Source organism: Nannobrachium achirus (assembly GCF_963921795.1).
Source record: "Nannobrachium achirus genome assembly, chromosome: 17".
NCBI lineage: Eukaryota > Metazoa > Chordata > Actinopteri > Myctophiformes > Myctophidae > Nannobrachium > Nannobrachium achirus.
The window spans coordinates 47,669,385-47,684,213 of record NC_137824.1 but is presented as its reverse complement, the minus strand read 5'-3'; the positions used below and the strand labels follow the sequence as shown (position 1 = coordinate 47,684,213).

The following is a 14,829-nucleotide window of genomic DNA, read 5'->3' as shown; positions in this document are numbered from 1 at the left end:
TTGTAGGATGCAACATCCAGTCTCAGTTACTGTATGGGATAGACAGACTGAGCGTGTTTCTTTTCACATCTTTTTGATTGTACATTTGGCCAGCCATTGTAAGGCCTCTTTTGGCTGCACTGTACAAATAGGCTATTTGCACAGTGCAGTTGTAAAGGGAGAAAGGGTTTTGTAAGCAACAGTACAATGAAAGAGAAATTGTTCTTTTGCTTCTGTGTAAAGGTGAAGCTAGTGGAACGGGAGAAGAGTGGGGGAAAAACCCTGACCAGGACCTTCTAAGAGAAACTGCTGGTACGTGTACACATTCTGTGATTGTTAGATGATTCTTATCTAGCAGGTTTTGATTAATGACTGAAATATATCGTCGTCGTTGGGTTGAAACCTTCTATGTCTGTCCAAAACCGTTTGTTAGTGAAAACAGCCGATCTGGTGCGAGGCGTTGTGTGCTTTCAGATCTGCTGTTTTCACTACTTTTGTGCGATGGCCTTGTATGATGAAGCAGTGCTTTACTTTGAAAACAGCCGATCTACAAGCACACAAAGCCTCGCACCACGAGGCATTGTGTGCTTGTAGATCTGCTGTTTTCACTACTTTTGTGCGATGGCCTTGTATGATGAAGCAGTGCTTTACTTTGCGAAGAAATGACAAATTTGAGACTTGGTGATACAAGGTTTCTGGCCAACATTGCCAATATATATTTTTTGTGCTGTAAATATTCTTGCTCTTTCAAATTAAGTTGTATAGCATCTTTATGTGTTGGTGTTAGACTTCTCCAGGCCTTGAATTATTGCCCCAGTCCAGGCCAAGGATCCACCACCTGCCAGCTATACTCAAGGAAACATTATGACCAGTTGCCCATTGCAGAATCCACTATCATGGTAAGAAACTGAAAACAACAGTAATAACAACAACAACACGGTGGTAGATGCACAGTGAACAGCAAATAACTTTAAAATAACAAAATTAAAGGTAAAACACTTTTGCTTATGGTAAGCAGTGATTGTAATGGAATAAGTCAGGGGTCTTCAACACTTTTCAGGCCAAAGACCCCTTATTAGCTGAGAGAAATATGAAGCAGGGACACCCACACGTTTTCATAGATTCCATATAGTTTCATTGTTTGGCAGCACGATCATCAGTGTATTTTGGATTGATGTTAATGTGTATTTTTAGACATTTAACCACTTAAACCAATACTTAGTAAACTTGACCTTCCACTCTGTACTTGCCTGCTCTGTTTTCCCTCTCCACCAAACCGCTTTGCTGAAAATGGCCAATCTACAAGCTTGCAGCGCAAGGCCTTGTGAGCTTGTAGATCGGCTATTTTGAGAGCTTGTAGATCAGCTATTTTGAGAGGTTGTAGATCTGCTATTTTTGGCTCTCCTCAGGATATGGATGCTATAGGGTTCAAATGGTTCATGTAAAAAAAAAAAAAAAAAAATAGCAGACCCCCTGTAGTATCTCTGATGACCCCCTAAGGTCCCGGACCCTGGGGTTTCAAGCCGGATTTCTACTTTGCCGTATGACAGTGATTTTGAATCGACACCCTCGTACGATGAAGTGTGATTTGGGCTTTTAGCTGGTGAGACCGAGACCCCGAAGAAAGAGTGCAGGAATCTGGGAGAGGAGGACTATTTCTGTGTCGCCTGCAGCCAGTGACACAGCGCAAGTGTTTATTGCCGCGCCATGCAGCCTCTCACAGTGGGAGCTGTTGAAGGATGACGGCTGACATTATTGTGCCTCCAGCCCCTCGCGGGATTGGTAGAGGGAAAGAGATTATTTAACCACCAGGTCCACCAGACTGACTGGAACAATTCAGAGATTAAAAAAAACAAGTCGTTGCCCGGATTTTCATGGGTATTGCATGACCGCATTGTCTAGCTACCTACCCACCTGATTTTAGTTTAAAATGTTTTAGGACCACTTAATGCTGAAAAATCAGGTGCTTAAAAAGCCCATTTCTACTGAAGAATAATGCACAATTTTATCAACAGCAGGTTTAATACAGTAGGTGTGTGAATTGTTCAGATACACAATGCAAACCTGTAGGATGAATCAATGCACCACTGCCTCCACAAGATGGCACTGGTGATACATGTCTTTTAAAGAAGCACTGCAGCCTTGTGTCACGCAGAGACCGTTTCCCCCAAGTCACTCTTTGACTGGTTTACACTCCCAGCTCCAGAGTAACAGCCCATGGAACTGAGCGGATGGATAAGTAATAACCTGCAATGGAAATAAACAGCTGGAGGTAAAGTTACCATGCATTTTAGATGCAGCAACAAAAGGAATTAATTCACTTGCAGACTTTCTTGATAACCAGCCAGTCCCTAAGGCCAAGTAGGCAAAGTCCTTTGAACGACACTAACCTGGTAGACTATATGCTGCAGTGCAGACACCCTTCTGTTCACCACCTTATCAAGATGACAATAAACAAGCACAGGGGGTTTGGGTGTTTTTCCTAGACAGTGTAATGGCAGTAGGCTACACAGGGAGCGCTACCTTTTGAAATATGCTCCTCATGTTATTCTACCTTTTCTGTTGAAGAGGCACTCATGGTTGACAGACACAGGTTTACAGGTGTGCCAGTGTTGAACCTGTACATATATATATGTATATAGCCTACTAATTAGAGGTTACATAATCTGAAACCAAGCACCCATCATATACATATAGGAATCTGTTGCTTGGGGATACAATATACATGACGTGGGCATTTTGACAGCACCTAGACACAGTTTGGGAGCGGAGGAGGATGATAAGGTTGCTAGCTGGATGCGTGGACGCATCGGTATCGGTACAGACTATCTTCCTACTTTTCTGGATTCAAGCAACTCTCTGTCTGATTAAATGGAAATGACTAACAGTCAAATCAATATGTGAGGGGGGATGTACATTTATTGGAGTTTGACTTTCACGATGGATATGAAATCGCAACAGGCATGAAAAGCTGTTCAGGAATCGAGCAATAATGTATCTGTATCAGTCTTTGCGCTCATGACTCTCAAGGCTCCCCATGCAATTTATTCCCACAGCTAAACAGAGTGTCCGAAGGGGGACCTTGATAGATAGACTGTAACAAATAACAGACTCTGAAAAGGTTTGTGAAAACCTTTCCATTGTCCCATGTACCAACTACCAAGAGCACCCTGACTGTGCTGTATCTGTTTAATAAAAGCTAACCACCATTTGATGTGGAAAGGTAGAGAAATAGTACCAACCAAAACTCATAACACTGATTTTATGAACTTCTCAGTATGGCCTCGGGGACTTAGCACCACCCATGTCCGTGTATTTGAAGTATGTTGCAATTATTGCATTTGTTAACTTGTACCACAATTTTTTACTCGACATGTTGCTTCAGGCCATTGACATTATTGATTTGAAATACAATTTGGTTGCAGCCTGTGCCCCATTTAGGAACATATTCTTAACACATTTACATAGTATAATATGTCTTGCCCTCATTTTCGCATTAATTTGTTTCATTGCATTAGGCATCAATATCACTGACAGTATGACATTGAGTAATAAGTCATAGCATCGTCACCGTCGACACTCAATTAGAAGGCAAGAAACGACATGTAGAGTTAACCCCATCTGTGACCTCCCCCCTCGGTGTAGCTCCTTGACTCAGTCGCATAGCATTGCCATCCAGAAAACTTTCTATTTTTCTCCCTATTTCCCAACTTTGTATCAAAAATGTGAAGGAAGTCCAGAGTTCCTGCAGCTATCTTTAGTAAGGATGGGGTGGTAAAATGATATTCCGCTGTGAAACAACTGTTTAAATCAGGCGTTTTGACAGTCTTTATCACTGAAGCACGTTTCCGAACAGCAGCAGATCAGACAGGAACACGCTTCTGGAATATCAATTTAGCATCATTTAGCGTCTTTACTGGATGGCAATGTTTTGTTAAATATCCCAGAACAAAGGAGGAGGTCACAGATGAAGATACTGTACAGTATGCATGACACTTAAACATTGCATGTCTTGTTACTTCATGGATGGAAGGTAGACAGTTACCACCAACATTCTCTTGAGGTTCATTGAGGTTGAAGTTTCAAATGTTAATTGCTTATACAGCTTTTAATGCCTGAATGTTAAACTATAATGAAGCAGATTCAGGTAACACGTTATCAGAAAGTAAATTGTTCTGAAACCAAACACCCAGGTGTGGTCTGTCATCATTGCCAACTCAAAACTGAAAGAAAACTGAAAGCGTTATTCGTTTAAGTATATAGCCCAGCTGTCAGGTTTGTTGTAAGCTCCCAGAAGAATCACAATGATGTTGCAGTGCAGTGTTCGATTGATCCTTCTCTGCAATAAGGTAATAATGTGAGGTAGGATAGGATCCCATGTAAGTAGTTAGTCTGTGATCAATTCAGAGTTTTGGATATTTTAAGAATTTGTGAAACATTTTTGCTAAATATTTTTGAAAATGTCAACAAAATAGGGATGACAGGGTTAATGTTGTTAAGGCTAATTTGTATATACTTGTATATAATGACGAATGTGTTACAATTGTAGCCTGGCAAAATGTAATCCCCCCTCTTGATTTGCACTCAATAATGGACAATATTTGTCGACATAGTATCTTCTAGTCTTTCAAAGACAAATTCATATGGTGAAACTGTCTGATTTATTTGTATTGTTCAGTCTAGTCTTGTATTGTTCTGTTTGCATTTTTCCCCCCAGAGGCCAGAAATCTGTGTTTATTGTGATTTAGAAGGCATGTAGGTGAGGACATGGAAAAAAAAGAATATATGATTCTACTTGTCAGGACGTCAGGACATACCATTTAATTGACTTCAAATGTTTATGGTTACAACAAGGGAAGCATGACAGACATGTCTGACAGCATTGCATTGCACCAAATTCAAACCCTTGTAAGTGTACCTGCTTCTACATCAGCAGCAATTGACATGCACCAGGAAATCATTTTGGATTTAAGGAAACACAGTACTTGCAAAAATCAGGCATAGAGCGAAAAAAGACAGTTGAGATTCAGTTTAGCTTTTTTACTGCCTATGCTTTGTTATTTGGAAGACCAAATCAGTTATGTGAACAGTGGATGATTGGTTGCGGAGAGTTGTTGCAAATGCTGGAACATTATTGCAGTTTGAACTGTGGCACTATTGAACACATCTTAAAGCTTGCTATGAAACACTACACAGTAAAACATCAATAAAGTCTACAGAAATACATTGTAGCACAGCTAGCACTATAATTCAAGGAGAAGAGGGAGATATGTGAAGTTTGTTTGACTATAACTTGTTGACTCGACCTTGATACTAAAAACAGAGATGATATATATTTAATTAAATGTCTAGCATATGTAATTATTATGGTAGAAGTTGAACAATTCTTGTGTATATACAATACAAAATACTCCAGAAAATTCAAGATAAAATGCTTTGCTTTGTAACCCCTGAGGAAAACAAATGCAGAGCAGAATGTTTATGGAAACATTATAAGAGACAAACACTACCCTTTAAAACACAACTGTACTTCAGTGCACAGGATGACACTACATGAACACAATCTGTTTTTAAATCACTTCAAAAGCATTTAAAATGCTTTTTCAAGAAAGAATCACAATTCCCCACATGATTTGGGCTGTTAAGACAAACTTATCGTTTATCATTGTGATCATGTTTTGGGATTATTTTGTAATATTCAAAATCATGATCCACAATTTTGTCGTCTAAATCAGTGGTTCTCAACCTTTTCAGGTCGTGACCCAAAATAAACATATTTGAACTGGGAACCCCCACCCTGACAAGCACTTGGAATTGGAGAAGTCGAGGCTTTACATTTAGTTTGACTCGGTTCCACAGATCAATATTGTGAAAATAGCCGACCCAAAGGTTGAGAACCACTGGTCTAAATTAACACTACAAAGCAACTGTGGTTTGTGATTTTCCATACATATGATATTTAACTAGTATCTTCAGATGATTTTAATATTAATATTTTTTCCATATTGCCCTGTCCTAGGAGATCGTTGGATAATAAATGGGCAATGGATTATTTTGCTAATACAAATGGTCTGAAAAATTGACTGTGCGAGAATAGCACCAAAACATTACATGAACCTTATTTGCCCAGATCACGCATTTCCAACTCAGATCCTCCCCAGCATACGGGCAATCCACCAGTTGCAAGGCATGACGATCTGACAGATGACCCGTCCCCCTTGATAGTAGTATGGCCATGGGTTGAAACCTCCCAGGGGTTCGTGGTAGCGTCTGCAGTAGCGGTAACCACGGCGACAGTACTGGCAGCAATAGCCGTTGTCATCCAGACGGTTGTCCAACTCGATTCCAACGTCTCTCTGAAAGAAGATTGGGTCACAATTAGAGCTATGACAAATCCCTACCTGTCCGTAGTCAGGACAGTAGATTTGATTGTGTGAATTGATGCTCATACTTTGGTTATAGGCTAGGAGGATATATATGAAAAGGCTAAGCATATTAGAATGTATTTATCACGCAAAGTTGTGCCATACTTGATGGCTGTGTGACAAAGGGAACATGAAAGTGAAAGTGGGACACCTTGATTTAAGCTCCAGGAGCATAAAACATGATATTGTACCCTTGACCTTTCCGTTATGCCAGAGGTAGCAGTGCTCCTGGCTGTCCGGTGTCCCATTCTCTGACCCAGTGATCTTAGCTCCTCCGCCAGGGCCATCTTCAATCTAAGGGACTCTAATGCTGCGGTTACCGGCATAATTACACTATTTCTGTCATCTCTGACCTCCTACTCCCCCGGTCGCAGCCCACACTCTGCGGCAAAATGGTTGCCCCTCCTCCTTTTTAGAGCATTCAGATTAGAGCTTGCTACATTGTGGCGCCCTCCCTCTGACCTTGACTTTAAGTGGATGGCACATTCCTAAAGCAATTAGCAGAGTAATGATCGCCTAACAAGAATCCTTTCATTTGCTCTCACTGGCTGCCTCTGAATTTATAGAGGGGCCAAATGAAACCCAAACGAAAGGTAAATTGGGTAGAATTAATGGCCCTTGGCTTTTTCCATTGTGCTGGTTTGGTTCATGCCCTCTCTAGACTCGTGGGGGCCGAGTGCCATGCCTTTTGATCAAGAGCAACTCCAAATAGGGTTCAGAGAAGTGCCACTTAACTCGCCCCACTAGTTGAGGCGGCGGCGTCTGCCCTCGGTGCGTGTTTGACCACATTTCAATCTCCTGTAGTAAATGAATCCACAGAGACGATTCAGCACTGTCTTGTTAAACAGCTTGGATGAGAGAGTCAAAGGCCTTCTTGGACCTCCACGTCTGGTGCGAGCTGGCATCATTCTCTGCCATGCTCACAATGAGTCAGCTATTTGCAACAGTCTCTAGTCTAGAGCTAAACACAAGTCCACTGTGGGGAATAGAGAATGTGCGGGCCATTGTTTCCAGCCTAGGCTTATGAGAGAACTGGACCCACAGGAACACACAGCTTTGACCTCTAATCCTCCCTTCCCCGGTAACCACTTTCAACCTGGTGTCCCTATTTCTTTGGCATATTTTTGTTGTTAAAGGTGAAATTATATACCGGTGTATATATACTGTACACACACACACACACACACACACACACACACACACACACACACACACACACACACACACACACACACACACACACACACACACACACTCTGTATATTAATGTGTTTCGATTGTAGTCCTACACGGCCATGTTGAGGACCAACATGGATCAACTTGTCTGATTGGCGCAGAACTAATTTTCTACGCCAATCAGAACACCTGATGTAGGGGTGTAGGGCTACAATTGCAACCCATGAATTGGCCTATAATTATATTATTTAAAAACAAGCTGCATTTTGTTCACCATTTACTGTATACCGGTATGTTTTCAATCGTCATAGTTATTGAGCTGACAAGCGATGCTTCCTGCTTGCCCCTCCCCTTCTTCACAGAATATTCACCTATCATGACAAGCCCAGAATAGACGGGTTTCCGCACAACCACTAGGGGGCACAATGCAGCACTCTTTAACCCATTTAGGCCTAGAATTATTGAACGCTTTAACCAGTGAAAAATAGCAGATATACAAGCTTAGAAGGATTCAAAAGACACTTATAGAATCGGGTCAAAATTCAAATTTTCACAATTTTTCAAAAATAGCAGATCTACAAGCTCGCAGTGCGGCACTCGGTGCCGCGCTGTGAGCTTGTATATCTGCTATTTTTCAATAGTTAAAGCATAACATAATCATGCACAATAATGTGTACCCGTTAAAGCATATCTGGAACACATTTTCTGGTTGGACTTGCACTTGAGGTCACGTATTCACGCACTGCAGCTCGCTACTCCAGCTGAACCTAGTCCCGCAACATCTGATTACGGTTCTTATCAGATGTGAGTGTTTCAGTCAAAGCGCTTTGCCCCCTGAATGTGCACTCACCCAATAATGTTCGTAAACAAGAAATGCGGCCATTGGGACGCTAAGGTTCATGTAGTTAAGTTGTTCAAATAAACTCGGCCAGCCAGCTACTCCTTTTAGATTCAGTGTGAGTGGTCAGTCACTGAAAACCAGTTCACAGCAAATGTAATGGTGCAGAGAGTACTGCAGACAAGGGTGTCGCACCAAATTCTGGGCCCTGGGTACAAGGATTCACTCGCATTTTGTGCTTTAACTATTGAAAAATAGCAGATATACAAGCTCGCAGCGCGGCACCGAGCTTGTAGATCTGCTATTTTTGAAAAATCGTGAACATTTGTGTAAGTCTTTGAATATTTCAAATCCTTCTATGTTTTTTTTGGAAAGTCTATGTTTCTATGTCAGTGGTGCTCAAACTTTTTCATGTGAAGGACCCCCAAAATGATATGTATTTGACCACGGACCCCCATCTCAAGATATTTAGTTCCAGGGACCCCCCCAGAAGCAAAATTTGAGTTAAGAATGTTTGCTTAAAAAATAGATATATTCAAAGATTTCCACACATTTTCACGACTTTTCAAAAATAGCAGATCTACAAGCTTGCAGCGCGGCACTCGGTGCCGCGCTGCAAGCTTGTATATCTGCTATTTTTCAATAGCTAAAGTATATATCCAGCTTGGGCCCTAGTAAGTCAGTCCCGTCCCCCCCCCTTGTGACGCCCCTGACTGCAGACTACAGACAGTGTGCGTTTCCTTTTGTGTGTCTCGCCATAACTTTTTAACCAGCATGTCTCACAAAAAAAAGCAGCAGTAGGATTCAAATCACGAGTCCCATCCCAACTGTTCAGAGCGATGATAAATGGAGTTAAATTACATGCTGGGTAACACGGGGGACAACACATAGAGAAGGAGAAAAAGATGATGTGTAAGGTGTGCTCGCTTGATTTATTGCTTCTGACAAAGTCAGGTAGGCAATTAATGATTTATTATTTTAGTCGGGTTTAGGGTCATCATCAGCTTCCAGGCAACAATCTATTATGGAAAGAACACAATGGGCTGTCAATGGACCAATGATAATCTTATCTGCTCCTCACAGCCCAGAGTGTGTGACGCTATACAAGATCATGATGAGTGCTTGGCCGGAAAATGAAGGAAATATTTTATTCAAATGATGTTGCATTTATCAAAAACAAATAGCCAATAGGTAGTATTGCCCCTCAGAGACAATTAATCAAAGCCAGCCTTTTAAAACAGAGGGCACCGGCACATATTAATCACTCTAGCTTTGGAGTTCCCACCTCTGGTGGGGATGCTGTGGTGATAAGAATGGTGCACCTTGGGAAATCTCAGGCAGTCAGTCACAAACATGCAGCATTAATGAAGAGTAAAAGTCATTACCCCCTTGCTGCATCTGATTTCATTACACAGACATACACACACAGACACACACACACACACACACACACACACACGCACACGCACACACACACCTTCATGCATATTAAGAGGCACACGATATGAATGAGTCTGTCAAGTAGAAAACTTTGTCAGTCATTCAATAAGATGTAGCGAATCAAAGCATGACTCCTTTAATTTCCACACTTGTTGGTGCTATTTCACACACACTGATTGCCACTCTTCATGGGCTTGAAGCGCATGCCGGGATATGTTATTAAATCTCCTAGCCGAGCTCATCACGTCCTCCTCTGATATCAAATTAAAACGCCAGAGACAAGATGTCTCATATTCCGCTGTGTGCTCCCCAGGGGTTTGGTTCTCACATAGACACACACACACACACACACACACTGTGGCATAGTGTTTTAAAGGCTTTGCTACCAATGTTTAAACACTTTCCTGAACTGATCATTCCAGAGTTTGAGGAATAAGATAGTAAAGTATGTACATAGATAACTGCTGCTTCACTTAACCACCAAAGATGCGATCCATAACCTTTTTGTGTGAATAAAACATTTTCTTTTTTACCAATTTTCTTTTTTAACAATCAGTATGGCGGAGTATCTTAATACGATATACCGTAACTAACACAGTCATTGTAGATCGTTTAGATCATGTTGTAGACGATGGCATTGCATGAAGCTCAAAAGTGCAATATATCCTCTACTCAAACATGCTTTACTCCACAGTAGAACATTTTGGGGACGCATGTTCGAAACCCTGGTAAGACATAGAATTTGCGGATTGCAGCGCTAATCTCTAAAAACCCTATATACTTTGTTGTACGTCGGCAAGCTCACAACATCATGATGACCCACCTCTTTCCAACACATTGTACTAGTCTGGGATCGCTCAGGGTAGAAGACCAGGTTAAGCTGTGGGTATTGAAGGTCCTCGATGCCCTCAATACCCACATACCTGACGAACTACCTCCCCAAAGTGAGTGACACCCACAATATTAGATCTGGTAACACCCAGCTATAGAACAAACATGGGTAAAATTCTCTTTCCACTGCACTGACACCAACTGTAGCTTGTGCTGTTTACATTTCTGACTAATAAAGTAACAATCAAACAACGCCTTGTGAGCTTGTAGGTCTGCTATTTTTGGTGAATGCTTGCAGAACGTTTCCCTATTTTCCCCAAGTGTTTGCCTGTTATATGACATGCCCAGAACAGGGACGCTAGGATTCATGTAGTTTAGTGAAAGCTAGTTGGCTCTCTCTGAACAGAGATGCTACCACAAGGACTGAGCAGGGAAGATTATGGCTATGTCTACACCACCCATCACCCCCCAGGTAATTTTCGAGCAGTCCACCATTGTTGGGCAGGCTAAGAAAATAGTGTCTGACCCCTCTCATACATACTATATCCTGAGTATAGGTTACTGCCGTCAGATACTGTAGGAGGTACGGGGTCCATGCATGGAGCTATAATAGGCACTCTTTTGTCCCTCTGTCAATTACACTCCTCAATGGATGTTGGCTTTGCTCTGTTGCACAAGGTAGAGGTGTTTTATTTATTATGCTGGAGGGTGATGTATAGGCCTAATGGGTTGAATGTGTCACTGTGTGCCTTATTGTTTTGTTTTTGTAATGCATTCTATTGTGTACTGTATATATGCTGCTAGTGCCCATGACACATTTCTCCCAAGGGTGACAAAATAGAATAACCTTTAACCTTGACCACTTACACACACTTAGAGCCCCCTGCAGTGTTTTCTAGCTTTTTTTAGTCTACAAGATCAGGATGTAAAATTGGCTGGAGAAGGCCTGTACCCACTTTCAACCTGGGGTCCTTGCCCTTTTTTTCGGGCAAGTCAAGACTCATTATAGGTGGAAATCCTTCTATAAATGCATGAAATCTGTTCAAATGGATTGCTTTGCTCTCAACGCATCGCGGTGCGACACATTGCGAGCTTGTAGATCGGCTATTTTCACAGCGCAACGCCATTGTACGATGACGTTATGCACTCCAAAAACCCTGTTTACTGTGTGCGTGTGTGCGTGTGTGTGAGCGCCTATGCTGAAGCATGGACCAATCGTATCGGAAGCCCATCCTTGCTATTTGGGTCAAGGACAGAGGTGCCATTCCGCCAGCGCTGCTGGGTGATAGTCAGGGGTGTCGCACCAAATGCTGGGCCCTGGGTACAAGGATTCACTCACATTTTGTGCTTTACTAAAATAGCAGATATACAAGCTCACAGCGCGGCACCGAGTGCCACGCTGCAAGCTTGTAGATCTGCTATTTTTGAAAAATCGTGAAAAAGAAAAGTCATTGAATATTTCAAATCCTTCTGTTTGTCAGTGGTGCTCAACATTTTTCATGTGAAGGACCCGCAAAATGATATGTATTTGGCCACGTCCCCCCTTCTCAAAATATTGAGTTCCAGGGACCCCCCAGAAACAGATTTTCGCTTAAAAAATACACATATTCAAAGATTTGCAAACATTTTCACGACTATTCAAAAATAGCTGTCTGCAAGGTCGCAGCGCGGCACTCGGTGCCGCGCTGTGAGCTTGTATATCTGCTATTTTTCAATAGCTAAAGTATAAAATAATTCCAGGCCCCTCCACCTCCTTGGGCCCTAGTAACTCAGTCCCACTCCCCCCCCCCCCCCCTCTCCCCCCCCTCCCCCCCTTGTGACGCCCCTGGTGATAGTTATTCAGTTGGAGATATATCCAGGGCTGGCTCTGCTACACACCAGGCTACAAGTGTGGCGGCCACGGCTAAAGGTCACCCCCATATATCTGCCAACCTCTGTCACAAGGACGCTAATAATTATTCTGCCTAAAAAAAAGAGGGGGAGAGAGAGAGAGAGAGAGAGAGAAGAGTGCAGAATGGGAAGTGGCAGCTCGGTGATGGGATTCAGACCTATGAACAGTGGATGAAAGACCATGACACATCAGAGGGGATGTTTGTGTGTGAGAGAGAGCGAGGGGGGGAGAGAGAGGTATAGGTTAAAGAAAGAGTGGTGGTAAATAAATTGAGATATGGTACACGGTAAATGTCAAAAAATTTACTCAAAAGGGTCCAGGTTGGTCCATCTTTTGCGTTTGTGCACTCACACGTTTCTTTCTACATATGTGCGTGTGGGTATGTGTGTGCACCTGTTTGCAACGAGTTGCTGCTGCGCGGCCTGCGCCTCCGGAATAAAAATGCCTGGGATAATATACGTGGCATCCCACTGGCATTGGGCGGGGGTCCCGCCTACCAATTCCAGTCCGCCGCCTTTCCCCTCTGCTTGGTCACAAAGGCCTTTGTTATCGCCGGGCCCACAAACACTGTGCTGGATGTGGTCTTTCATTGCACTGCGGCGGGTATGCATTACTCAGTTGATAAAGGTGGACCCATTTCAAAAGCCCAACAGTTTTTTCATCCCCCTGGTATGTTTTAATTGCATAGCGGTAGCGAGCAGCCAAGTCACGGAAGACGAGGGAGAAGACGCGTATCGTGGGTGCGGTTGTTGAGTGCGGCTGGGAGGTGTTTCTGGGACTGGCCTGATAAATGTTAATAATATTATAGGGCGTCTCATTCCGCTGCACGTCTCTCACTGTTTCGTTTCAGCTCCGCGGAGAAGACAGAGCTCAGCTCATTATCCTCGAATTTAGCTTTAGTGGCCACTGAGACAGCCCAGACATTGTCTGTGTTGAATGAGGCGGTATGTTTGTGTGTGTGCGTGCATACGGCGTGCCCGCATGGTTGTGTGACTCACTGCATAATGTTCAGAGTATATGCATGTGATTTTCTCTTCGAGTCGAGGATAAATTAAATATACATTATACAGTATCGAGTTGGTTCACGCAGCGCTCCAAAATATGTCGTTTGGCCGTACCATTCCTTTTTTATATGCTTTCATAATTAATGCTAAATTAATAACTGGCATATCTAGTCAGTAATGAGTGACCTTGGGAGTCGGCCTTTTGTGCAGTGATTGCTGCTGCTTCGGAAATAAAGTAAGAAGAAGAGATTCTTAACGGAAGCCATGCAGGGAGAAGTTTGCTGCCTTTGAACGCCGGATATTCCTCTCAATTAACCGAGAGACATTAAGGGAGTCTTCAATGAACTGGCCTTACTTACAGAGATATATAGAGCAATTGCTATGCCCTCTGGTGCACCAAGTCTGTTTTAACATCAATTAGTGAGCGATTTATATGCAGGGAGAGTCTGAAGTACAGCCTGAGCCTGTGGAAGGGAAGGACTGTATCTCCTTGTGTCTGTGTGGTTCTACTGTACTACACTCTAGGGAAGGGGTCTTCAACAGGGGGTCCGGGACCTGTAGGGGGTCGCCAAATGTTTGTGTGAGAGGGACTTATTACCCTAGCATCCCTATTCCGAGGAGAACCTTAGATGAAAATAGCAGTTCCTTGTCATCAGCTATTTAACACTTAAGCTATTTTAAAGGAAGAATTATTATTATATTATATCAATAATCAATTATTTTGGCCCTTCAGCATTTATCTCTTTACCAAAACCTTTCGGGCTGTGACCTCCAAAAATAATCATTTTTGAACTGGGGACCACCCACCCTGACAAGCACTTGGTTCCACAGATACATATTGTGAAAATAACCTAACTACAAGCTCACAACGCCTCGTACTGTGAGGTGTTGTGAGCTTGTAGATCTTTCTTTGGTAATAGTTGCCCAATTTGGTCTTAGAAGTCATTCAATTGTCACATTAGAAATGTGCTACCCTATTCACTTATACTGTATGTTGGTTTGTTGGAGCGGTGAAAGCGCTCCCAATAGACAGGTATGTCCGTGGGTATGTCCATGGCTGGGTGGCTGGGTGGCTGGGTGGCTGGCTGGCTGGCTGGCTGGCCGTGTCCGTAGCCTGGCAATACCTTGAGTGGCCACACACAACACACTAGTTAAAGGAGGGGCGCTGTTTTGTGCAGGCCAGGCACACTCACCACTCACTCACAGGCACAGTTTACAGTTTACAGTTTAGGCATTTAGCAACAC

The 14,829-nt window shown here is 42.8% G+C and overlaps 1 protein-coding gene across 1 annotated transcript in view; it reads right to left on the bottom strand.

The window, feature by feature from the left end:
- Window positions 1–6,125: 6,125 nt before the first annotated feature.
- tnmd (tenomodulin) overlaps window positions 6,126–14,829 on the bottom strand; it is a gene marked incomplete at both ends in the record, with an annotated part of 58,183 nt that continues 49,479 nt past the window's right edge. Inside the window, one exon of the mRNA XM_080745469.1 lies at window positions 6,126–6,335. Coding sequence (XP_080601595.1) covers window positions 6,126–6,335 — 210 coding nt within the window. The remainder of the gene's footprint in view (window positions 6,336–14,829) is intronic.